The sequence below is a fragment of the Idiotropiscis lumnitzeri genome, unplaced genomic scaffold, assembly GCF_059441095.1.
Source record: "Idiotropiscis lumnitzeri isolate Australia: NSW breed Sydney's pygmy pipehorse unplaced genomic scaffold, RoL_Ilum_1.0 HiC_scaffold_35, whole genome shotgun sequence".
In the NCBI taxonomy this organism is placed as follows: Eukaryota; Metazoa; Chordata; class Actinopteri; order Syngnathiformes; family Syngnathidae; genus Idiotropiscis; species Idiotropiscis lumnitzeri.
This window is the reverse complement of record NW_028283573.1, coordinates 604,089-631,442: the sequence shown is the minus strand read 5'-3', so window position 1 is coordinate 631,442 and position 27,354 is coordinate 604,089. Positions and strand designations below refer to the sequence as shown.

Sequence of the window (27,354 nt, the reverse complement as noted above, 5' to 3'; positions counted from 1 at the left end):
CACATGATTTAAACATGGGGAAGTTAATTAGCAAAAAAAAAAAGTATCTTGTCAAAAAAAAGAATGCAAAAATTTAGAATATTTAAAAAGATTATTTGATCTGTTTATTTTTAAAAAATGTACACACAATGGCATTAGCGTACAAAATGTTTGCGTTTCGGCATTTGCACAATGAAATCCAATTAAAAAGTTAATAAAATTAAAACACAAAGTTGGAAAAGAAACCAATAACAAATTAAAATATGAAATCTTTACTAATTTATTTAAATTTGAACAACTGTGAAGTATGTAAATGCATTTTAATTGATTTATTTTTTTTACCCACAATGGCATTCGTAGTGCAAATGCTTGCTTTACAGCATCGTGCAACAAAAAAAACCTGACAAGGTCACTTCAATGATTTAAAAAAAAATAAATAATCAATTTTCAATAAAGCCTTGCAGAGGACTGACTTTTTTTACGCCTCACGCGTGTTTTTCACCGTCAGTGTTACTATCGTAAGCAAAAGATAAAAAAAAAAATGGCGGCGGTGCGTGTGCGTCTGCGTGTGCGCGCCATCTTACCCGCGAGACCTCTGCCAGATGAGTGTTCATGTCCTGGTCACTGACGGGGACCATCTGTCTGATGCCCTTGTAATAACTGACGCACACAAACACAGCGTTTCAGACTGCGAAAGACACGAGAGGAAATTGCTGACGGCGCTTACTCATCCACCATCTTCTTGTAGGTCGAGATCTCCTTTGCATAGAGAAGTTTGTTACTCGGCGAGTCCTGTCCAAACAAACAACAAACTTGGGATTAATACTGGGGGTGCCTTGACTTAACCAAAAATATATTTGCTTCTCAAATCGTCAAATCGAAATTCGGGCTTTAAGTGCTGTTTTTGAAACGCGGGATGCCGCCCAAGTCCTGTCTAAACAGGAATTGGTGTCAAGGAAGTAAATGGATGTGATACATCTTGACTGAATGACAAACTTTCTATGTTGGGGAGGAGTCAAGTTTAACCTGGGTTGTAAGAAATTATGGAGAGTCTTTGTCAAAAAAAAAAAAAATGTTTTTGCAAATCGAATTATTTGTAAGAGTGAAGAAAAATGATTTTGGGGAACGGCAATCAGTTTTTTTTCTTCCCTCTTCCCCCACTCGCGAGTGTGGCTCGCTCTAATAGCGTTTGTGCTCACCCGACTGAGCTTGTGCTCGGTCTTGGTGCAGGCGTCCATGAAGGTCTGCGCGATGACGGAGAGCGAGGCGTCCACCACTTCCGACACGTGGACATCAAAGATGAAGTGAGGGTTCTTGAGGATGTTCACCCAAAAGCGCAGAGGCAGGCTGCAAGAAACACAAGGCAAGGAAAAGTCTGCTCAGCATTTTGGGGAGAACGCAAACACAGTAAGCAAAATTGGACTTTTAGTGAATCTTGCGCTTCCCAAAACGTGCCTGTGAGCGAGTCGTTCGGAGTCGTTATGTAACAGTGGGGATCATTTACATAATAAACCCAAAATATGATCGACTGCGCTGGGTGAAAACCCAGAGCCACTTTTAAGCAACCGTTGGACGCTTTCATGCAGAGGCACTATTATTCGAGTGGTGGGCGGTCAAGGCCTAACATAATAAAAAAAAATGATCCTATTCTTCACATTGATGTCATATTATATCCTAGAGTTGTCGTCAAATTCAAAAACGACTTCCCATTGGTAAAAAAAAAAAAATGACTTTGAAAGTCCCCTACAATCAAAAAAGACAAACACAAGTGCTCCAAAAGGCAAACAAAAAGGGGATCGAAGCTGAGCAACAGCCAGCGATGCTTGTCGAGGCCTCGCCGAAAGTCTGACCTTTAAAAGTCCTACACCGACTTTGAACGGCGCAGACGGCACGGTGCTCAACGCTCGACTACGCTAACTGATTTCCCCTCTGAACACAAAACACCGGCTTCATTCTTTTCCAAAATAAGGATGTATACATACAAAAAAAAAAAAAAAAACAGAACATTTCCCCAGACTTTGAGGGCGTGCCCGCCCAAGTGAGACATGAAACGCGCAGAGTGGAAAATAAAATACATACCGGGTGAGCCAAAAAAAAAAAAAAAAAACCCTCAGGAGGGAGTACAACACAAGCCTAAAAATAACACAGTTGAAACAATCCCACAATTAAATTAGCTTGGGACACAATTACCATGTTTGTTTGTTGTTCTGCCTCGTACACACATTCATATTTAATACATGGCCCCGCACTGATTTGATAAACATGACGGCTGGATGGCGAGTGTGCGGCGCCGAGTAATTAAATCGTTCATCGGCTGTCCTTGTGCTGGGGCGCTCTTCTCTTTCATCCGTGCGTCAATCACAGCCATCGACATGCAACACGTTGTCTGCGCCCCCCCCCACCCCCAGACTGTGCCGGCGTGACACTAATTTATGCTCCGAAATGTCACACGGGAGCGGCGGGATTGCAAATGCTAAAACGCACCGAAGCGCATTTGCGCATCTGTATGCATCGCTTTCTTGGATAATCAACTTTTGTTTCTTGGGAGGGTTACTCGCTAGAAGTCAACACACAGATGTGGGTTAGACAATTTGGCGTGTGTGTTGCAGCGTGACGCAAATGTTCATCGTTAGAAAACTTTGCACAGGAATGGGCGGAGGATATTACTGCAGGTTTTTTGAGAAAAAGAGATTTCAATGTTTTGGAATAAAACATTCTCCGCCCGGACTTGAAAAGACAAAAGTGAGGCGGGAAGACGGCTTTGTGAAAGGCAACAGGGGAAAGGTGGAATTCTCGCGTGCCCTTGTAACAAAATCAAACAAACAAAAAAAAAAAAAAAACACGATTATGAGAATAAAGTTGTAACATTTTGAGAATCAGGTCGGAAAGTTACTGGAATCAATTTGCAATAGAAAAAGAAAAAAAATTAATTTTACAGGGATAAAGTACAAAATTACCAGAAAAAAAAGGTAGGAAATCGGGAAAATCGAGGCATAATTTTATACGATTTCTTTTTTAATTAAAGAATTAAATAGTTGTAATATTGCAAGAATTAATTCAATCATTAATATTACAGGAATAACGTCCTCAATCAAAAAAGTAAATACTCTATCAAAAAATCAATCAAAATATATTTTCAGGAATAAAATTGGAATGTTCCAGTTACGAGACAAACGATATAATGCGACAAGAGAAACGTTAAATTAAAGCAATACGAGGCAAAAAAAGTTGCAAATTAATAGATTAAAGTTTCCACATTATGAGAATGGAGTCCTAACTTGCCATGAAAAATAAAACCATAATTTTACAAGAGAATTTGTAGTAGCACAGAAATAGTCATTAAATGATGCGACTGAAATTCAAACGAGTGAAAAGTCACAATCAAGTGAAATGACAGAAAATATTCTTTTTCCAAGAAAAAAAGTCATAAGGCAACGGGAATAATATTGTACAGTAACAAGACTAAAGATGCAAGATTATTCAAAATGTATTGAGACGGGGGAAAAAAATGGGAATATAACAAGAGCAAATACTTAATTTTTAAGAAATATTTGAACGGAAAAATACATTTTTGAAATGACAAAATTGTTTTTCAAGATCACAGACGCAATATTAAAGATATAATGAGAATAAGTTATAATACTACGGGAGCAAAAATATCCCCAAAACCACAAACGATGCCAACGTTGAGAGAAAAAAAAAAAAAAAAACTCTTAAAAGTCTTAAATAATAAAAAAAATCAAGTTGAAACATCATAGGAAGAAAAACACTTCTCAAAAATTGAATTGTAATATAATTGCAAGAATCAAGAGTAAATCTACAGAAGAATGTAGTAAAATCAAAAATAAAATTAAGATACAACAAACAAAAACTTCACCCAAAATCCAACTTTCCCCCCCAAACTTACCTGTTGGTCTTCCAAATATGGATGGTCTCATCGTCCACGTTGTTGTGCTTGAGCGCCTGCTCGTCCAAGAAGTCAAAAAAGTATTTGACCGCCGGCGGCACAACTGCCCCGGAGCACAGCACGCTGCGGAAGAAATCGTCCACAAATTGCTGCAACGTTCCCTAGAAGAAACAGCGAAGCCGAATGAGTCAGGTAATATTCAAATGCAGAAGGAACGTGAAACTATTTCAATATTTGCTTGGGTTTAATAGCAAACACAAAAATAATCCCACAACACGCTTGCAAGCTGCCAAAGCAACAGGCGGCCCAACCTCAATTGGTAAAAAAAAAAAAAAGTGCGATCAAAGTAGATTGTGGAAAAGATGCGTCAATAACAAAGGCAGACGGAGGACAATGCCGATCGTACGTGTGGAGAGATAAAGAGAAGTCATCGCTGAATATCAAATTGGAGCAAACGACCAAAGCATAAATGTGGTGCCTTGACTTGAGAGTTTAATTCATAGCCACCAGGGGGCAGCACTGATTTTTTAATTTTTTTTTAACCACAAAACACAACAACCGGAACAACAGTTTACTGTACTTATGAATGTGCTTACAGCAATTTTCTACATCTTCAAATTCAAAAAGAAAAGCCTGGCAAAAAAAAAAAGTAAGAAGTAGCAATAAAACGGAACATTTTATTTCTGTGCATTCTATTTGAGTACATTTGATTTATTATACACAATTATTACTGTATGTTTCTATGCAGAAATATATTTTAGTGCTATTTTTCTTATTAAAAATTATGTTTCAAAACATTTTCTTGTTCAGGGGCTGGAACGGATTCATGCAATTTCCATTCAAATGAATGAATATGAGTGATTTGAGTTACAAGCAAGTTATTACGAGAAAACAAAAGACTTGATATTGCAAGTCAAAAAGTTACAGAAAAAAAGGAAGTTATCATAAATCAGGTCGGATCATACTAAACTTATTTATTTTATTTTATTTATTTTTTAAATGCATTTTTTTGAATTTTTTTTATTTATTAATTTAATTTTTCAAATTCTTTTTTTTTTTTTTTTACAAGGACGTCAACAAAATGGAATAAAATGTAATAAATTGTCAAGTGGAGAAAAAAAAAAAAAGTGCACCTTGACAGAGAGCAGTCGAGTGAGATAAATCTCAGTGATGGCTTTGGTCATGGACTTGTCCTTTATGCTGCCCCGCTTGGACTTGATCTCATCCAGTTCGTCGGCGGGCCTCACGAGGTGAAACACCTTGTCGTCTTCCAACAGAGCGTTCCCTGAAACAACACGTGAATCGTTACGCTACCCGCTTACGAATGCACACGCCTCAACAATGTGCGCACATCACAACAAGCGTTTGGCGGCACTCGGCTGAATTTGAATGAACTCGCCGAGGACATCAAAGACAAATGCTGGAGTAAAAAAAAAAAAAACGCTTTTATGGAATGCACATGAAAAGAAAGTGCATCTCATTTGAAAGTAATCTTAGAGAAAAAAGTGCGGCTTGAAATAAAACATGAATTAGCATGCTAAATGAGAACGGGGATGTGGGTGAGGCCCCGGGGAAATGTTATCCTTGCAAAACACTTACGCTCCTCGTGGTTTTCCTGGTTCTGGTCGTAGTTCGGCTGAGTGTGGAGTACTCGCGACAATACTAAAGTGGCGTTGTCGCGGACCTGCAATGCAACGCAGACACAAAACACAACAGAATTACTCAGAATAACCTCCTCCAAGGCCACTGGACAGTATAAAAAATAATTATAAAATAATTAATCAGAATGTCATGTTTAGACGAGTGAAGGCACATAGGACATTTTATTACAAATTAAAATTTTGGGTTGACTTCCCCTTAAATATTACAATAAGATTTTTCTCTTTCTATCATTGTTAAGAACTAGACTATTTTTTGTGAGGAAAAAGAACAAAAGCGTAAGGTCATGAGGAAAAATAATAATAGAACTAGTGTCTTATTTTGTGAAGATAAAAAAAACAAAATCAAGAAAAAAATTAAATCATTAGAAAAAGAATAAAGTATTAATATTACCGGAAAAAAATGACGTGACAAATGTTCCAAGATAGAGTAACAAAAAAAAATATGTGTGTATACTGTGACAATAAAGTCGGAATTAGAATTCAGTCTGCATAGTTTAAATAAGTAAATTTTGGGCAAACGCATTTTTCGGAGAATAAAGCTGTAAAGTTACAAAAATGAAGTACTATCAGAGAATAGCGTGGAAAAATAAAAAATATGGTGAAGTTGGAAAAATTAATTAAGACTTTTTACAATAATTTACAATCTTTTTTTAAAAAAAAGTCCGAAATCTTCAGGAAAAAAATGCACACAAAAATGTCATTATCAAAATTGTAATATTGTGAGCATAGACTTTGACAAAAAAATTTGTATAGTCATGAGAATAAAGTCGTACATATGACTTTATCCTCCTCATCATCTATTATTGTTGACAAGAAAAAAGTTCTTCACTGGTGCCTCTATTTAAATGTGAACTCAAAGCGTTTAAGCAGTTCTTGCATCACTAAAAACATCTCGGTCGAGGTAACAACACACAAAGTCCTCACATCATCCAACTAATCCATAATCAATACAAGCGAGTGGACACGACAACCCTGGCGGGTCTTCACCTCTGCAAGTTCACAGGCCATTTTCTTCACAAACAGCGGCATTAGCGCCGCGCAAGGGGCCATAGATTCAGCTTTTAACGGACAATGCAAGCGCTAACGAGAGCGGGGCACCACAGAAGAATGAAGATTTAAGCGCTTGAACGGCGCCACCGAAGGGGGACTTTTGCGGCTGACCTTTGTTTTCTCGGGGTCGATGCGGTGAAAAGAAGATTTAGAGGGCTTCTGTCACTGCCGAGGCTTGAACTAAATGCTGCTGAGGAGGGACTGGAGTGCTTTTCTCGGTTTTGTTTCGACGTGAACACTAAACAGCCGCGGCATTAGGTACGCCTGCATGAGCTGGAGCAAGCATGAGGCAAAACCACTTTTTTGGGTCCAAGTGCTCGTCAAGGTATGAGAATTATGTTGAATTATGTTATGCTAGCATGCTAGCTAATGCTATTGAAAGTGTTGAATAATTTAATTTGTGAAGACAGTTATGAATGTAACATGGTAACACGGCAACAACTTTGCTAATTAAAACAGAACAGACCTAAGAAAAATAAATAAATAAATCAAGATTTATTTAGCGTATTTTCTGAACTATAGAGCGCCCCCTACTGGTGAAAGAAAAATCCACAGAAAAGCTGCACCGGCGGTATTAGCCGCATGGTTCAAAATTGAGGAAATAAGTAGCGGCTTATCGTCCGGAAAATGCGGCAAATCAATTCAAACGGAATAGAAGGCTTCTTTAACGTGAGCACTCGCCTCCAACTCTTGCCACTCGATCGAACATTTCAACTCTCGGAGGGAGATATGAGGCAGCTCCAGTTTTTATTCTTTGTCGCCATCTTGTGGCATCTACAGGCAATTACGAAACCCTTTCGGTGGGGCGTGATATTGAGGGTTTACTGTGTTATGAGGGGGGTAAAAAAAAAAGATTTAGAATAAAATAAGGGATTTAATACAAGGAATGTCGAGAAAAAGGTGGTTCATGGGATGAAAATTAAAGATCGCGACGCAACTAAAGCAGACATTCTGAGATTGAAGTTAGAAGAGCAAAAATGAAAAATTATGGTCTGAGCTTAAATGGAACTTTTACACGACAACAAATCTATTTTAAAAACAATTGTCAAATCATCAAAATCTTAAAAAAATAAAAAATAAATCAATAATAAAAAAAAAGAAAAGAAATAAATTAAAAAAAAAAAAAAATCGACCATTTTTAGCCCAGGTACTTTTGTAAAGTTCCAAGAATGAAGATGCAATATGACGGGTACTCGGAATATTACGATAATATGTGATAAGGATTCAAGCCCTAAAATATAAGAAAAATGACTTAGAACATTATGAGAATCAACTTACAATGAGTTTTTTGGAACATTACGAGGTTCAAGTGATCCCCACAAACACAAATCACTTCCCGCCTTCCTTGTAAAAGTCAAATTGGGTGCGTTACGTACGTTGTAGTGAGCCAATGTGTTGACGCGTTTCCATCTGCCCTCTTTCTGTGACGTCAAGTCCAGATCGGACAGAATCTGGCCGGTAGAGCCTGGGCGCCACTCTGTGGAAAGAAAAGGAAGAAAAAAGTTACAGCCAACCAGCTACGTTTATGTACACAGTTATTTTTAATAAATTAATTTTTGGGGGATTTTATGTCATCAGAGACTTAAAAGAAATAAATAAAAAAATAAAATAAAAAAGTACAAATTTAATCTTGAGTTAATGTTTTAATTTGGACACCCCGAATATATATATATATATATATATATATATATACATATATATCTCAAATCTTCTGCTGCTGTGTGCATACCAGATAGCTGACTTTGTCAGAAATATTGGGAATGTAATTCCGAAACTGATTGGCAGCTGCGCACTTTTGAATGGAGATGAGATTTAACCGCGGTGCAGACCTGGGTTGTGGCGCCATGGCGGCTCATTTACAATTAGCGCCACATGAGAGGGTTATCGTCCCGATGCGCTACGAAAAGCGACAGATCTGCACTTATCTGAAACGCAGAACGGAATGAGATCGGCTGCGTGCGTGGGAATTGGGCAAAAAAAAAAAAAAAAAAGTCTTTGATGTGGCATAAATGTCTTTGGAGATTTGAGCTTTTGAAGTCGGCTCCCCTTAGGTTTGCAACTTTAGAACTTTGTTTAGCGAATAAAAGCTTTTCTTTTTTTTTTTTGCTGCCGCGACTGAAACACCCGTTTCGGAACTGAAAAAAAAAAAAGATCAGTTCAAGACATTTTCAATAGGAAGGAACTGATTCTTAACTGTCATACACGTTTAAAAGTATGTGTAGGAGTGTAAAAAGCATGTCCAAAACGGTAAGACGATGACATGGTCACATGACGCCAAATGCCAATGAGTAAAATTCCAAAACGTCAGCAGTGTCCGACTTTCAACTCTTCACTCACCCAGCGTGACGCTGTCCACCTTGGGCCGCGCCGAGTACGGCAGGTTCCTGTACACCTGCTCGATGATCTTCTCCTTCACCTGCGAGATGGTGTCGCAGCTCAGAACTTTGACGGGCGTCACATCGGGACCCTCGCCGTGCACCAGAACTTGCAGCGTCTGGCAACAACAAAAAGGATCAAACACCCCCCATGGCCTCACAAACAAGTCAAGGGCAGCATGGTCAATTTATTTAAAAAAAGATCTGGTCAAGAAATTGAATGAGGCATTTTTTTTTTTTTTTTTTTTTTAGAATTGTGAACGGGGAATTACTTGCAAAAAATAACAAATGTTAAAAATGTAGTATGTAATTTTGTGTTTTGGCAATATATGTTCCAATATCAAAATTACAATAACGTGGTGGTTGTAATAATAGAAGAAAAATAAATAAATAAATAACCCTAACCCTCCACACAAGACATGCCATGAAATCACTGCGGAGAACAAAGGTGAAGGGAGACTACGGGCAGCTAGAGAAATGCAGCCAAGCAGCAAAAGGGAGACTAGGGGCAAGCAGAAAGCAGAGCAACGAGGCAAGTTGAGAACAAAAGCAGAAGAAAAGCGGAGACTGAGGGCAGTCTTAACGCCACCGAAATGGTACCAACATAGGTGCTGTTTTGGCATTTTTTGTCATTCCGATGTTGAAGTCAGAATGATGCGATTGTGTAGGTGAAAGTACAAGTGGGGGAGAATGAGGGTCTCGGTGTGTTTGCTCCTTGGCAAGGGAGACAACATTGTATCCGAGCGGAGCTTAAGGGCGGTAAAACAAATGCAAGAAGACGGGGAGAAAAGTATGCGGCACCAAAGTGAAGGAAATGGACGGCGGCAGCCAAGTGGAGACTAAGGGCAGTTTTTCATCATCCAATATGACTTGTCCATGTGTTGGTATGGCATTAGTGTCCTACTAATTATCATTTCCATCGTAAAAAGTGATAAAAGCAAAGCATAATCACTTTTCAACGGAAATTAGATTGCATGCGTGTCTGCTGAGGGCAAAACATTCGTAGCACGTCTAAAATTCAGAGTTAGCGCTCATGAATTCCAATTACTTTTCAGGGAAATGGTCCAACTTGCCCAACTGGATATCGTGTGGCCTCCTACCCGAAACACACACACACACATGTGCTACAACACACACATGGTTCTGCTGTCAAGTTGTGGTTGTCATGGTAACCACGCTTCTCTCTCTCTCTCTCTCTCTCACTCACTCACATGCACGCAGTCGGTGGCACTTGATAGGAATTCCGTCACCTACTGACCGCGGCTCAGCGGGAGCAACTTGAGTCACTCGGCCAGGAACTAATTGACCACTTGATGCAATCAAAAGAATGGCAAGGGGGAGGTTGACGTTCAAGGGGGGGTGCGCCGTTGGGCGGCGGCAGGGGAGTTGCAGCCAATCCAATCCGACTCGCTCTGCATTTGAGTGTCAGTGTGAAGAGCAGCCCGTGAAATCCAAAGTAATCGTGGGAGCCTGTGAAATCAAGTCCACGGGGGGTTGGGGGGGTTGGGGGGGTGCTCGCCTTGCTTTCTACACTGTAATTCAATCACAGGAAGAGATTCATCACCGTGGGGGGAGAAGGCATGATTGGGGGCTAATTCGATAATGGTCCTCGACATCGCCATTACCCACCGGCCTTTTTATTATTTTTTTATTTTGTGCGTGTGTGTGTGTGTGTGTGCTGACTTCGGCGCTGCTCACATGAGCTTTTCCGTAACTGAAATGCAGTGGGGCAGAAAGTCCGAACAGATACTGCTCAGCGGATTGTTATGGTTCAATGTAGGAACTTGTAGCATTTCCAAGTTGAGTCGTGAACGTGTTGGCTGCCCTCCGTTTCTCGCCCCCCCCCCCCCCCCCCCCTCCCGAGTATATGACACTGGAAATGGATGTCATACAAAAGCAGCTGGTGGCGCTGAGAGCGGTCTCCCCCCCCGCCATACATCCAGTTACCATGGCAACTGTGAAGCGCGACTGTGCAATCTATAAGTAGCTGTGATATTTCTACACGTTAGCGTGTCCATCTCACCAGCACCGAGTATTCCACGTCATCGCCCAGCAGGCCCGTGTCGTTGAGGGTGTACTTGGCTTTCTTCACTCGAGCGTCGACGGGTCCTTTCTCAATCTGGTGCTTGATGGCCCGGAACAGTTTGTACAAGGGCTCGCCTGCCGAGTCCTGACACACAAACGATTGATGCAATTAAGCGCATTATATTTTGGTTGAAAATATATTAAGTATCGTGAGAAACTACAAAAAAAACATGCCACATTGAACGCATCACTCAGAAGAAGACATGCAACGATAATAAAAGTTTACCAGGATCTACTCTAAACTTCACAGCAAAAGAGATGGATTTTATCTCAGAGAAGATTGGGGACAGCAAGAAAACAGGCCGGTGAGGCAAAGTGGAAAATGTGGGCATGAAGAAAATGGAGAATGCGGGCAACAGGAAACTGAGTGTCATCAAAACAGGCTGAAAGCAGCGAGAAATCAGACTACGGCACAAAAAGTGGAGATATTGGACAGTGAGAAAACAGACCACTAAAGCAAAGTAGAGACTAAGGGCAGGAAAAGAAAATAATGATGCGCTGCAACAAAGTGGAGAATGAGGGCATGAAGAAAAGGTAGGGCAATAAAAGCCACCGCTTCACCAAAATGGAGACCGAAGGCAGTGAGACAATGGAGCGTTGCAACAAACTTGAGAATGAGGGCAGTGAAAAATAAAGGACCGCCACAGCAAAGCGGAGACTAAGGGCAGGCAAAAAACAGACCACTGCAGTAAAATGGAGACTAAGGGCAGGAAAAGAAAAAAATTATGCGCTGCAACAAAGTGGAGAATGAGGGCATGAAGAAAAGGTAGGGCAATAAAAGCCACCGCTTCACCAAAATGGAGACCGAAGGCAGTGAGACAATGGAGCGTTGCAACAAACTTGAGAATGAGGGCAGTGAAAAATAAAGGACCGCCACAGCAAAGCGGAGACTAAGGGCAGGCAAAAAACAGACCACTGCAGTAAAATGGAGACTAAGGGCAGGAAAAGAAAAAAATGATGCGCTGCAACAAAGTGGAGAATGAGGGCATGAAGAAAAGGTAGGGCAATAAAAGCCACCGCTTCACCAAAATGGAGACCGAAGGCAGTGAGACAATGGAGCGTTGCAACAAACTTGAGAATGAGGGCAGTGAAAAATAAAGGACCCCCACAGCAAAGCGGAGATTAAGGGCAGGCAAAAAACAGACCACTGCAGTAAAATGGCGTGTGCTCGGAAACAGAGACAAATAGAATGGCCTGTTTCAGCAAAGACAAGTCTGAAGCCAACGAGAAAACGGCTCACTGCAGCAAGGTGGAGAACGCGGCACACTTTGAACTAAAGGATCGTTCCAGGGCGTTTGCATCTGACGCAAGTGTATTACCTTAAGGAACTGGTAAAGGCAGATGGACATCCAGTTGCACAGCATCCTTTCCACCACCGTCTCGGATCTAGAAAACAAATTACAGTGCACCAGTTTGTAAATTTACAGACACAATAAGCAATGATTGAATTTTAAATTGAGCCCCCTTTTTTTTTTTTTTTTTTTTTAAACTTTAATTATTTTTAAGCCTTTTTAGATGAGGACCCACAGGACATTATTTCTCGGAGGCCCTTCACATGAAATAAAAATATATTAAATATGTAACGCAATAAAAGTAGATTATTATTAGAATACATTAAACAATTACAAAAGAATTAACTAACAAAATTCTACAAAACCAATTGATACGAAAAATTATGTAAACCACATTTTAGACCTGTTTATGGCCACCCCGATCAAATTGATGCATTATTTTTTTAAATAGACCAACAAATATGAATAAAAAGACAAAAAAAAATGTAATATCATCGTTAAATGGCAGAAAATAATGTCAAAGCTGCTGAAAGTGTGCCCAAATTTTATTTGTTTACTTATTTGTATTTATTTATTTATTTTATATTTTTTTTCGTGCTGCTGGGTCAATTATCCCAGTGACAGCTCGGAATGTGTCGATGCACATTCAAGACAGCGTTTCCCCACAATGTTGACAAGGCATTTCTGCAAAGCCTGTCAAGTGTCGGTGTCCATCAAACTACTCCGTACTCAGCCGACACGTTGACGGATCGTCATGACGGATATCCACCGGCGGCCGCCTCCCTCGTCCCCTTGCATTGATAGCGGTTAGCATGCCTAATTAGATGTATTTAGGAAGTGTTGGGGGGGGGGAGTCTCGTGTTGGCGCAATGACCTAATCAGCGTAATGAGCCTCTCCACTGGGGGATAATTAAGACGCGCATTTGTTTAACAGCCAGTGGCTAAGTGGCAAAACACGGCAGAGAGTTCAAGTGATATCAGCGCATCTCGATAATGAGCGATGACAAAACAACAGAGGCTTCTTCTTTGGACGCTTTGACCTTTACATGATCTTTTACCTCGGTGAGATGAAAAAAAATTAAATAAATGGACATTGTTAGGCTATTTCAATGAAATAAGTCTCCAAAATAGCCAAGTCCAGCATTCAGACATACCCAAAGGTCCTCTTAAAAGTATTACCCAAGTCAATATCACCATTGGTCGTTCTTAAGACTTCTTCATTTTCTCCCCCCAAAATTTCCATTTAACTTTATATTCTTTGTATAAGTCGGCAATTAGAAATGGTTAGAAATGCATATTGGTCAAGCGCTAACACTTTTATAAAATAGAAAACAACCACCAAAAGACAATTTACATGTACTGTAATTTCCGGACTATAAAGCGCACCTCTATATAAGCCGCAGCAACTCCCCCCCCCCCTTATTTTTTAAATAAATAAATAAAATTAAATTACAAAAAAAAAGATATACAAGCCACACTAGGCGATAAACCGCAGTTTTCTATGTTGAAAAAAAAAAGAGTTGTTTACTGCATGTACAGAACAATTTTGTACTGTGAATGCACATAAAGGTGCAAAAACAAATTGTTAAAGCAGTGCCTTTTAACACGACAACAACTTTGCTAATTAAAACAGAACAGACCCAAGAGAAAAAAAAAAATCTAGATTTATTTGGCGTATTTTCTGAACTATAGAGCGCCCCCTACCAGTGAAAGGAAAATCCACAAAAAAGAAGCCCCGTTGTATTAGCTGCATTGTTTTAAAATCGAGGAAAAAAGTAGCGGCTTACAGCGCGGTAAATACGGTAGTTTAAATGTCTTTAAGCACATGTTTATTAAACAACTTCAGTTATTTGCAACATGCTAAAAAGCTTTTTTAGATCTCGGAAAATAGCCAACTTAGTTTTAAAAGTCGAACAAAAAGTGCACGAAGCTCCCAGGCTCGGCTGCAAGTCTGCGTGGGCAAATGTTTAACCATTCGCAATGAAACATCTCGGATACATTTTCATAATTCCGGTGTGATTCTGCCACACGTTGACCTACCCGTCGCAGAAGTGATTTCCAGGGTTTTAATCGCAGCAAATGAGAAATATAAATTAGTCTGTCTCCTTATGACAAAAAAATAAAATGGCTAAGAGTTGCACAAATTTCCAATTTGTTTCCATTATTTAATGGAAAGTTTCCCACGAAGCCAACTGAATATTCACAAAATTTCTAATGATGACCACTCGGGCAAGTGCCTCAGGCTTAAGGAATAGAAAATGAGAAGGATTTGAATGAATGAATGAATAAACACAACTTAAAAAAATAAATAAAAAATACTCCATGTGCATGCGGTGGCCGACTGGTTAGCACGATGGCCTCACAGTGCCGAGCTCATGGGTTCGATTCTAGCCTGCATGGCTTTTCTGCGGGTACTCCAAAAACATGCATGGCAGGTTGATTGGACACTAAATTGTCCCTGAGCGCGGATGGTTGTTCATCTTTGTGTGCCCTGTGATTGTCTGGCAACCAATTCAGGGTGTAATCCCGCCTACTGCCCGAAGACAGCTGGCATAGGCTCCAGCACCCCCCCCCCCTCTCCCCCCGCGACCCTCGTGAGGAGAAGCGGTTACAGATAATGGATGGATATTCTATAAATGACCTGTTTTATTTGTTTATTTTTTTTTTAACGCACAAAGTTTTGCCCGGTTCTGTTTTCCCGAGTTCCTCACTCACCGTCGCAGCATGAGTTTGGGGTTTTTGCTGTGCACGTATTCCTCCATGAGCTCCAGTAACAGCGTTCGCATGATGTCCGTGTAGTACTCCAGCTTGCCATGCAGCGCCACCGTCAGCAGGGAGGCGAAATACACCTTGGCCCTGGCGTTGAAGTCGTGACTGCGCTCCAGGGTGCGGATAAACTGCAAATGGGGACACATAAAACAAGAGAGATTAAGAAAAAGTGTGTCCATTCATCCATGTTTTCCTTCATTGTTGGTTCAGCCATTATTGACCAACTTTTTCTAAAAAAAAAAAAAAAAAAAAAGGAATTCAATTTGGATCTTTTGTGACTGCTCTACTTTGATTTTCCAAACACAATCGGTAACTGCCGTATGGTGTTCCACAGGGTTCAATTCTGGGGCCCCTACTCTTTTCATTGTATCTTTTTGCCCCTGGGGTTTCATTTTAAAGAAAAATTATGCTATTTCCTTTCACTGCTGTCCCGTTAAGCAAAAAGGACATTTTCTCTTTACATCCCACAATGTTAATTTGGGCCCCCTGGCATCTTATCTAAAGCCAACAGTCTTGAATTAAAATTTTGGGTATGGGACAATGATTTTGAATTGGACCAGCAATTAGGTGCTGGGTGTTAATTCATTTTTTTTAATCTTAGCAAGCTGGCAAAAATATATCATCTTGTTTTACCAAAATTACGATAATACACTTTATTTTGTCGTCAGACAGTCCTCTCTCAAGTGTCTCTAATTGGTCCAAAATGTTGCTGCTCGCCTACTGGAGCTTTTGCTCTATGAATGAAGTTGACTTGAGTAAAAATGTAGCTGCTCTGTTAGCATCTTGCGCAAGCTAGCTAGTTATTTGTCACGTTTGTTCATGTTATCTTTTAACATCATACGCTCCATCCGTGGTTGGTTTTCACTTGGAGGTAACTGCAAATGTTTTCAAAAAATAATGACCGATGGCAAGCCGGTAATAGCGATGGCGGTAAACATGTGCTCTTGCAGCGAGGCTTAGATAAAACACAAATGAGAGGCAGGGGAAGCTCTCACAGATTTGCAGTTAACACCTCCAAGGCTGCTTCTGTGCCAGCACAGTTGGATTATTAGAAGTCTTCCAATCTGCTGCTCCGCCGTGTCTTCAGCTGTCTAATATTGGACCCGTCAGCATCTGACAGTGGGCGCCAGGGTAAGACAGGCCGAATTGAAAATAGAATCCAATAAAGGATGCCACGCTGAGATGTAGGAGTGTGAACAGGCAGGTTTAACGAGGAGGAGAGACAAAATAAGACTGAACTAAATAGAAAGGCTGAAGTATTACTAACTTACACGTGTCATTTTCTTACAATTAATTAAAAATATTCTTAAATGCAAAACAAATCCACTTTTATCACATGGTAGAATTTTCCTGAAGAAAACATCACTGTTAATTCTCCCCACAAGGCAAGTTAGCACATTAGCATCTTGATGCTAGCAATCTTAGCATAATATAACAGCAAGCTCATCGACAGTATATCGTTATTAGTGAGTGCCGGATGGTATAATCAGTCGAAGAGTTTGTAACCTGTTAGCGATGTAGCATACGGTGGGAATGCAGGTTGATGTTTGCCTGACACATTTATTAAAATGTCACAATCTATTGGCGGTAAAGATTTCAGGTCAGTTGTTGTTTGTAACGCATGTACTACTTTGTTACTGTCGACTCATTTTCATAAATAAAAACAGATTTTCTATCATGTACTTCTTGAATTTCCCATACATTTCTCTTGTAAAATAAAAAAAAAATCGTAAATCTATAAAAATAACACAGAAACAAGTCATCGAAAATATATGTAAAAATAAACAAAAAATTATAATATATAAAATAACACAAAAACAAACAAAAAAAAAAATTTTATAAATATTTTTTTAATCACACAAATCAAATTTTAAAAAAGCTAATCCATTACAAAGGCCAAAATGTCAATAATAATCTCTGCGATCGCTGGTAAATCGCAACACATTTCATTTGGACGTGATCCAAACTGTGCATTTGGCAGCACTCTCAATTTTAAATTCAAGATCCCATCGAACATGTTCGGGCCCAGATAGCTCAGCTGAGGCTTGAAATTTGTTGAGCTTATATAGGATCTTGTGTTATTTGCTCAGAGCAGGTTTCTGCCTTTGCTGACATTATGCACCTTGCACACGCTGTTGCTGTTTAATACAGTTTTGATGCGCTGCCAAACCTAGAAAAGCTTCTCGCGATTCTGCAACAATAACAATAATTGCATATTGCACTGAGTGATTATATTAGAAAAAACAAACAAACAAAAAAAAGCGTGTGCTTACATTGATAAGGAAAGTCTTGGAGTTGAGGAGGTTGGAGAACTGGTTGAGCGCCTGGGTCACGGTGGCCCGCCGAGCGTCCGGGATGTCCAGTTTGCCGGTGATCATCACGTCGTTGGCGCCGTCTTTGGAGGGCAAGAAGAAGACGCGGTCCGTGTAGGTCTTGTAGTCCAGGAAGGGGATGCGACCCTCGCTCAGGTCATTGGTGTGGTCCTCCATTTCAATCATCAGATCTGGCGCACAGAAGCAGTCAATCGCCGATTAATATTACTCATATTTAGAATAATTACTTCCTGTGTCGGTGATGAGCATCTTGCTGCCTAAGGAACTATGTTAAAGTGAATTGCTTTTTTTTTTTCTTTTTCCCAGGGCCGATACCTATACCGATTATTAGTAGTCATGAAGGCGGTTAACTGATATTTCTTGAAAAAATGGTACGATTTTGAAAAATAAAAACGCCAAAACCTGACTAAGTTTAAATGCCTTCAAGCACATGTTTTAGAAAACTCAATGATAAAAGTCTAACAAAAAGTGTATGAAGCTACCAGGCTAAGATGCATGTCTTATAGTTCAATGAAAACAAACATCTCTTTAAAGTTTAATACGGCAAATAGTTTTCTATTAGTTGTGAGTTGTAGGAGACTGACATTCAAATTTGGGCAAAGTCGGTTGACTTCCATAGGGCGTGTGACTCGAGGTGAAAAAGCAAACAGGCAGCTTATTGCTGATTAGCTGCTACCCCCTGTACAAGGAACCAATCAGATAATGCTGTGGGCGGGCCAATCTGCTTCTGCAGGCGGGGCCACCAGCACAGCAGAGAGAGAGAGAAGTGCGCTGCAGCGAGCCAAAAAAATCCAGAAAAACTGCAAAATGCCAAATATCGGCCCTGATTATCAGCCCGGCCGATAATCGGTCTATCACAACTTTGCCGCAATCTTTGGCCATCAAAAGGCAATTATGTATATATTGTGTGTGTGTGTGTTGGGGGGGAACAATTACTGTAACAAACCTGTGAACTCTTTCTTGCAGCGGTCTCGCACACTCTCCTCCAGGTTTTCCAGCTGGTGTTTTACCTTCTCGTACTCCCTCTCGGCTTGTTGACTCTTCCTCCTGCACGCATGCACGCACGCGGTTCAGCCTTACTCCAACATGATTCAGACAAACACTTCAGACATCGACGGATTAGACTTTCTGTTAAAAAGCTCATTTCCTAAATCCAGTTGTTGTACAACAACTCTGCCGTGTCCAAATATCTCCCTTTGTTAACTCGAATGGATTTTTTAGTTTTGTCAAATGAGTCTTTTTAGCCGCAGTTCATATTATTATTGTGACTTTTTTTTTTTCTGTCTTCATTTTGCTGGCATTTCATCCAGCCGGAAACACGATTACATGGCAAAGAAACAAGCAACTGGAAGAGAGTAGAGAGACGATGTTTTTGGAATGTGGGAGGAAAACCAGAGTACCCGGAGAAAACCCACGCAGGCACGGGGAGAACATGCAAACTCACACACAGGAAGGCCGAAGCCGGAATCGAAGCGGCACCTTTGAACTGTGAGGCCATCGTGCTAACCAGCCCCAACTACCAATTCATACAATATATTGTTTTCCATCCTGTGTTATACTCTATCAGTGCTTCTCAATTATTTTCTGTTACGCCCCCCGCCAGCAAGAAGAAAACAATTCGCCCCCCACCACCACCCACCCTCGGCCGCAACTATAAATACGCGCATTTTTGTAGCAAAACAAACTTACACCGTAGAGTTAATACTTGCTGCGCAAAATGGGCAAGGAGAGCGCCACTGCCAACTACTGGAGTGGATGTGCAATTACACTTTAATGTAGTACGGCGGGGGGAAAAAGCACATTGAGCCCCCCTCAGCATCGCCCCGTGCGACGTACCTGTAGCAGTAGACGGAGATGGCGATGATGAGCAGCATGGGCACAATGACGGCAGGGATGATGATGTACAGCGACAAATCGTTCTTGGTCTCGTACTGCACCGAGCCCACCACCCACTCCCCTTTGCCAAACTTGATCTGAGGGAAAAAATTAAAGAGATTATTAATCAAGCGTGTTTGAGACTTTTATTCTGGTACGGATGAGGTCATGGTTACAAAAAGCAAAGGGTTGAGGAATCAACATAATTGCCCTGCGTTTTTTTTTTGTTTTTTTTTGGGCTGACCAACCGGGGCCTTTGAGTGTTTTAAAGCGTTGCAAGTTGGTGGCGTCGTATTGCGAGAACAAATCCATAGCTGCATTGCGCCTGACACTTAAATCGGGTGACTTTTCTGAAGGACGCCTCCTGCGCTGTCTAGAGTCCCGCCGTGTCGCTTTTTCATACGCTGCTGAAAGTGAAACAATAGCTCACTGAGAACTGAGCTGACTTTGCCTATCATCGTCACGGTAACACCGCCGTGAAAAAAAGAAAATTAGAATGAATCACATTTATTAAATTCATATTCAGTGGAACGTCTAACGAGACTTCAAATCAATCAAAGGTTAACTCTACAAGTATGTTTTTTTTTGTTTTTTTAAAATAAAAGTCGGGGGAAAAAATTATCAAAATTCTGAACAGATAATACCGCATTTTACGGACTATAAGGCGCACCAGCATATAAGCTATAGCAACTCGAAAAAATTATAATAATAATAAAAAAAAAAACACAAGCCGCACCAGGCTATAAGCCGCAGTATGTTGAAAAAAATGATTTCTTTCTGCATGTACACAAAGATTTTGTATTTTCTGTGAATGCACACAAAGGTATATAAACAGATTCTTAAAACAGTGTCTTTTAACACGGCAACAACTTTGCTAATTAAAACAGAACAGATCCAACAGAAAAAAAAATATCCAGATTTATTTAGCATATTTTCTAAACTATAGAGCGCCCCCTACTGGTGAAAGAAAAATCCACAGAAAAGCCGCACCGTTGTATTCGCCGCACGGTTCAAAATCTCGTAAAAACCATAGCGGCTTATCGTCCGGAAAATACGGTAGTCATAGTTTCATGCCGATTTCTGACCATTAGATCCAGCAGCTCGGGCCGAGTGTCACGGCGGTGTCTCCGGGACCGAGCGCGAGGCTTCGTGGACGGCGGGTCTAGGAACAGCTTGTCGTCCTGGAGAGTGTTGACCAGACACGGAACGTCGCCCACGAAGGCCTGAGCCTCTTTGGCGGTCATGGCTTTGGAGAAACCTCGACCCTGTAAAGTGAAGAACGAATTGGAAGAGAACCTTTCGCACATGACGTCACATTCGTTTCCATAGCAACATGCGTGTGTACATCACGCACATGTGCGTGTGGCAAGCGCTCAGGCATTCTTAAAGTAAACAAACATTTTTATATTATTTGATCGAGGCAGAATGCTTGAGGGAAGAGAGTAAATGGTTTGAATGATCATTTTTAACTTCTTCTCTGCCGCCGTAGTTTGAATGCGTGTAGAATTGGGTTTAAATAATCGTTATATCGATTTGAATCGATTTTCCTTTTCATAGCCCGATATCGATCCGTAAAAATCATATCTCGATCATTTTTAAGAACATATTTATTTATATAACATTGAATCAAATCAGGCCGGTGTGTATTGAAATTTGAATCGATACTCTGCCCTAGTCAAGTGTCTCCTGGAAAACAAAAAAATTCAGGCTCAAAGTCAGTAGCAACCGCCCACCAAAACAGAAAATGATGACAAATAACGATCGTGTTTTGTGTTGATAATTAAAAAAAAAAAAAATCTAACCGGAACCTGAAGGTCAAAGGTGCCAAACTCTGGCCTGAGGGCCAAATTTGGCCCGCAGTGTATCAATGTTTGGCCCGCGAGGCGATACCAGATGACTACGAAACTATTTTGCATTCTATATGATAATAGTAACATTCCAAATGATTATTGTAATTTTAAAAACTAAACATTGTATTTGCATTAATAAAACCACTTATAAAAAATTTTTCAATTAAAAAAAAAAAATCTGCATTTATATTGTTTAACTCATTCAATACCATTGACGGATAAATACGTCAAAATCAATTTTTTTTTTACTAGGCTGGTCGTGAATGAGTTAAAAAAAAATAAATGCTGGCCCGCAGCATTGTTCAAGTTTGACTTTTCGGCCCGACGGTGTATTTGAGTTTGACACCAGTGTTGTAGGTGAAGAGGATGAATTCAGTGAATGTTGTAAACGGTTGCACAAAGAGTTCTGAGCACTCTGCGTGGAAGGGCGAAAACCCAAACGGGTCATCTGCCACGGCGTCACTTGCTTATTTTGCAGCAAGGTTTCCAAGCAGCTCGTTAACCGTATTTCCGTATTGAGTGGCAGACGGAATGAGACGGTTGAGCTTATTAAGTACAAGGACGTTTCTTGTAAATGTCTTACTTTAGACTAATAGCCTCACCGCATTGGATCAGAAAGTTCTCTTTTCAAGCTCTGTGCAATTGTAGGTGCGTATACAGGAGTTGATTCACTTACGCTAATGGATTCTGGAGAATGATGAACAGATGACTAATTTGCATTATGGACGCGAATACAAAGAAAGGCTTATGGGGAGATATTATGGGCCTTACTCACTGACTTACTGCAGTCAATAAGCCGCTAGTGCTGGGATAATTAGTCAAGAACATATCCGTATGCACATTTATTCGGGTTATTATAATATTGAATTAGGCGTCTCAAATGTGATGGATTTCCGTTGTTTAAAAATTCTTTTTTTTTTTTTTTTTTAGAAAGTGTGTGTGTGTTGAGATTGGCTCGTCATCTTCTCGGGGGATGTTGACCTGGATGTGAGGCTTAAAAAGTTTGTGAAAGGCTGATTTAAGGGAATATATATATTTATCTATATTATATATATATATATATATATATATATATATATATATATATATATGTCAACTCATTTACTGCCATTGACGGCTAAAGACGTCAAAGATCCATTCTTTTTTTTTACTCTGCTGGAAGCGAATGAGTTAAGAAAAACATGCAAATAGACTAATTTCCATGTAATTCTGTTTACCTCCAATCAGCCTTTTAATCCTTGGTTTTGTGTGTTATTTTTCGACTTGATGTAAATTGTGTTTCCCGGTAATCCCTTCGCTTTCAAGACGCACGCATTTTTAAATAAGAACGAAAAACGACGCAGGAAGTCACCAAAATAAAACGCGCTCCATACATCACTCGTCACCCGTTTGAATGGATCCTTCAACTTGATCAAATTACAAGGCGGGAAATGATTAAATTAAATATCTAATTGCAGCATTCGCTTCATTGGGCCGCACAAACAATTACAGTGCCGAGTGAGAAGACCAAACGCACGGGCGTTATGCAATCGGAACCACGACGGAGGAGGGGGTCGGGAACGTCATCCCCCCCACCCCCACTTTCCATTTTTATACCAGCATCATGTCAAAACAGCGACTCAGCGCAAACAAAGTGCTGTGTACGAAAAGCGCCACATCAACAATAAACCCGTCTGAATCACTCTCGCTGCTTCTCTTCTGCGTTCACTCACGGTGACGATGATGATGCTGGCCTCGGTGAAAACCCTCTTGGGCAGCTCGTAGAAGACGGGATCCGGGTGGTAGTCGAAGTTCCTCAGCTCCTTCTCCCAGTTGTCCAGCTTGATGTACGTCCTGGCAACCGCACTCAGCGAGCCGTTGACCGGCGGCGAGCGAAACTGGATGACCGTGTCGTTTTTCTCGTGAGCGACCTGGCACGCCAACGGTAGAAGTGGATCAGAACATAGGTTAGGCTGACATAAAAGGCATTAAAAGGATATGAGGCGGTATATTAGGGATCATTAAACAGGTGGACTTCCATTGATGCTGTAAAGGCTTCGGCTGTGAGTTGAATGCAGAGTACGCGCGTACGGAAACGATATTTAACCGTGACATACATGCACACGTATTATGTTCAGGGTCAATTTTGTTTGTCTGCATCCAGTTGAGAACTATTTTTCACTTTACACCATATTCCTAGAGTTCAAGCTCACTGTCCATCCATCCATTATCTGTAAGCGCTTCACCTCACAAGGGTCGCTGGGGGTGCTGTCTTCGGGTAGGAGGCGGGGTCACACCCTGAACGGGTTGCCAGCCAATCGCAGGGCACAAAAAGACGTGCAACCATCCGTGCTCACACTCATATCTAGGGCGTATGAATGTGGGAGGAAACCGGAGTACCCGGAGAAAAGCCACGCAGGCACGGGAGAACTTGCAAACTCCATACAGGGAGGCCGGAGCTGGAATGAAACCCACGACCTCCGCATCGTGCTAACCAGTCGCCCACTGCGCCGCCCTTCACGCTCACTGCTAAATCTAAAATCGTAAATTGTAAACACGGTCACATATAAATATGTAACAAGGCTTACTGTAAAGTACTTTATTTTGGAGTCAGCCGGTCCTCCCTCAAGCGCCTCCAGTTGGTCCAAAATACTGCCGCTTGCCATTTAACTGGCGCCCGGAAGACGGATCACATAACCTCAATCTTAGAGTTCGATTTCAGATACTTCTGCTCGTCTTCAAAACTTTAAATGGCCTTGCGTACTTCTCTGAGCTCCTCCACCCCGACGCACATGCCCGATGCCTCGGGTCTGCGGAGGACTGCCGAGGACTAAGCGCAGCCTCAGAGGGGCATCGTGCCTTTTCTGTTACCGGTCCTTCCCGATGAAATTATGCTCCCATTCTTTCTGTCCACTTTTAAAAGCTGCATTTTTATTCTTTAGCTTTCAACTTAACATGAGACGGTCACTGGTCTGCTGTTCTTCTAAAATCTACTGTATATGGGTTTTAATTTGTGTTCTAATTTGGAGCCAATTTATATTATACCATATGGAAAGCGCTTTGTTACAGCTCCAGCTCTTGTGAAATGCGCTAAATAACCAAAGTTGTATATCTAATATTGTATAAAATCTTAAATAGTAGACATGGGTCAAATGTGACCCTGAACAGCCTCGAAGTATACCAAATTTGGAGCTCCTGTACACAAAAATCACTTTTTTTTTTTTCAAAATCAAATTTCAGGGCCTTTTTATTGGTGTCTAATGTCAAAATGGATCAAATTTGACGTGAACAGTATGTAGGGGATAAACGGTTGAGCATTCATGAATGTCGACATTAACTGTTTTTTCTTTTTCCTGAGCAGAAAGCGTGATAAAAGCGTCGATGCGTTCCACAAAAATAGCTGCGATTTCGCGAGGGGTGAGGGACACTGAACCCTCGTCGGAAGCAGCGAATTCCCCTTTCAAATTTCATTCTGGTGAACGCAAGAACCACATGGACTCAGTTCTCCACTTTCTCATTTTTTTTTTTTTTGGAACAATAAACAGACTGCAGAAGTGTTATTTTGGTCACTGCGTGTTGGCACCCGCCAACGTGCTTTGCGCAGCAACACAGCGACTTCAACTCGTCAGTCACAGAGGCGGCAAACTTTCACACCACCACCATCAGCGCCTCCATCACCATCTGCTAAGGAGAGGGTGCAATGTGCCCTTCCGGAAAGTTGATATCTTCTCCCTCCCTCGATTAAAATCCCCTGAAACAAAACATTAAGTAGAAAATTGAGCGAGATCCTGAAAAAAAAAAAAAGAAGTAATAAGAATTCTATAATAATGCTCAGTTTTGACTGACACTTTCTGAGAGGTATCGATTTAACATTTACAACATTTATTCTCCTGGTTGTAGTTTGAAGTGGTGCAATGAGCGACCTTTATCATGCCCCCCCCCCCAAAAAAAAATGATCAAGCGCTGACCTTTTGGAGTTATTAAGACTTTCATGTCTTAAGGCCAGTCAGTGGATTTGCCCACACGCAATTAGGTAAGAAAACAAAAAGCTGGCATTTGAACACGGGGTGTGTAGACTTTTTATAACCACTATAGCGCTCCAAGAATGACCAACATTAAAATACAGTCGCCTAGGAGGCCTAAGTGGTCATCAAGAATGAGGTGGAAGATAAATTATATTCCAATATCATGGCAAGATGATTGACAGGTAACCAGGGGCGACTGGTTAGCACGATACCGAGGTCGTGGGTTCGATTCCGGCTCCGGCCTTCCTGTGTGGAGTTTGCATGTTCTACCCGTGCCTGCGTGGCTTTTCTCCGGGTACTCCGGTTCCCTCCCACATTCCAAAAACATGCATGGCAGGCCGATTGAACACTCAAAATTGCCCTTAGGTACGAGTGTGAGCATGGATCGTTGTTCGTCTATGTGTGCCCTGCGATTGGCTGGCAACCAGTTCAGGGCCGGCCCAAAGACGGCTGGGATAGGCTCCAGCACCCCCTGCGACCTTAGTGAGGACTAGCGGTACAGATAATGGATGGATGGATTCAATTAAATCAATAATTATTCTGAAATGATTTTTGCACGTTTGTCAAGCGCACCGCCTGGAGTTCCTTCAAGTACCACCAGGGGTACGCGTACCCCCATTTGAGAACCACTGGTTTAATTTTCCACTCTTTGTCTTCCCCTCCCTAAACACGATAAAGGGGGAAGACAAAGATAAATGTTGAAGTAACGGGATGGGCCCTTTCCTGAAAATGTCCACTTTAAAGCAAAATGCTCGACTCCGTGTCGCTTTTCAGCCAAGACTTTTTGTCGGCCTACTTATGATAGAAATTCCTATCAAATGTCATGCTTCAAAGGCATACTAGCTTAAGGGATGTTTTTCCCCCCCAAGAATGGGAAAACTCTCAGAATGGTGATTAAAAAAAAAAAAAAACTATTATCACTGGAAAAAGTGCAGCAACAATGTTTATACCAGCAAAAATATTGAGTGTAAATATTGAGGTGGAGTTCAATGACTTAAATCACAACAAGCTTAAGAAGGTGACCAGCCGAGGCCTTTGAGATAACGCGCATCTCAGCCACTTCTGTTGCCGGCCGGCGTTGGCAACAGAAGAGTTGGCCGCGAGCGCCGAGCGATAAAGAGCGACACAGCCACATAATCTCCCGCAAACCTTAATACCCGCATTAAATTGAGCCCTGTAAAGGAAATGATCAACATTTTTCCGCTGCTTAGCACCGGCCGCTAACTCTGGAGGACAGGCGAGACGCTTTTAAGTTGGCCCTGGCACTGTCAATCCCGCTTTCTTAAGCTGGAGGGGCGCATTTTATTTTGGCGCTATCTGCAATCCTACAGGTTTTGAGGATTTATAAGACTGGGAAGTAAGATGAGGTAATACTGGTTTAAGTAATCTCCCGGGATCTGCGGAGGCTGGCGCAGAGTGCGGGGGGGGGGGAGTGTGTCGGCGTGCAACGTCGGCGGAAGAAACGCTTGACGAGCTTTGAATGAATCACTGCTGTCTTCTCGTGGGCTGGCGAGATGGATGGACAGGCGGAAACAGATTTAAAAAAAAAAAAAAAAAAAAAAAAAGGGGGGGGGGAGGGGGGGAATGCATTCACAAGAGAAAATGAAGTGAGGGAAGAAATGATGATTGCCATAGAACAGATAGATGGGGACAATAGGGAGGATGGTGCAGATAATTATCGGGAATTGAAAAAGAAATGGAAGGCGCACGCACGCACCTCAAATGATGTCGAGTTGTCTTCTCCCTGGACCATCATGACAGCTCTTTGGGTGATGTCGAAACCCGAGCCAGTCACCACGATGTTTCTCCCGCCGCTGCAACACAAACGTGACAACAGACACGCACGGACAAGCTTACAAATTGCATTGAAGCGATTTGATGGGGAGACATCAACAAACAAAAGCAGTTTGGTTTCATTACTGCGGAAAATAGCGAGTTGAAATTAGAATAACTTGGATGTCAGACGGTGCCACCAAAGGGGATTCATTTTTATCTTTTTGTTGCTAAAAAAAAAAAACTAATACTAAAAACAAAGAAAAAAAAAAACATCTCACTCTCTCACTCATCAACTAACCATCTCATTCATTCAGGGACAAACAGAATCACTCACCAATTAATCTTTATATAAAAGCATTAGGCACTGGAGTGGTCAGAAAAAAAAAAGTGTTTGTGTC

At 41.2% G+C, this 27,354-nt stretch overlaps 1 protein-coding gene across 2 annotated transcripts in view; it reads right to left on the bottom strand.

The window, feature by feature from the left end:
- Positions 1–27,354, bottom strand: part of plxnb2b (plexin b2b) — a 158,466-nt gene that overhangs the window by 1,634 nt on the left and 129,478 nt on the right. For both annotated transcript variants that reach the window (XM_088287145.1, XM_088287146.1), the window contains 17 exons: positions 26,898–26,994; positions 22,889–23,086; positions 20,412–20,591; positions 19,288–19,424; positions 18,398–18,498; positions 17,392–17,621; positions 15,065–15,246; positions 12,377–12,443; positions 10,996–11,142; positions 8,935–9,091; positions 7,974–8,074; positions 5,486–5,570; positions 5,020–5,171; positions 3,887–4,047; positions 1,179–1,326; positions 707–771; positions 564–639 (listed from right to left, as the gene is read on the bottom strand). In XM_088287145.1, coding sequence (XP_088143271.1) covers positions 564–639; positions 707–771; positions 1,179–1,326; positions 3,887–4,047; positions 5,020–5,171; positions 5,486–5,570; positions 7,974–8,074; positions 8,935–9,091; positions 10,996–11,142; positions 12,377–12,443; positions 15,065–15,246; positions 17,392–17,621; positions 18,398–18,498; positions 19,288–19,424; positions 20,412–20,591; positions 22,889–23,086; positions 26,898–26,994 — 2,284 coding nt within the window. The remainder of the gene's footprint in view (positions 1–563; positions 640–706; positions 772–1,178; positions 1,327–3,886; positions 4,048–5,019; positions 5,172–5,485; positions 5,571–7,973; positions 8,075–8,934; positions 9,092–10,995; positions 11,143–12,376; positions 12,444–15,064; positions 15,247–17,391; positions 17,622–18,397; positions 18,499–19,287; positions 19,425–20,411; positions 20,592–22,888; positions 23,087–26,897; positions 26,995–27,354) is intronic.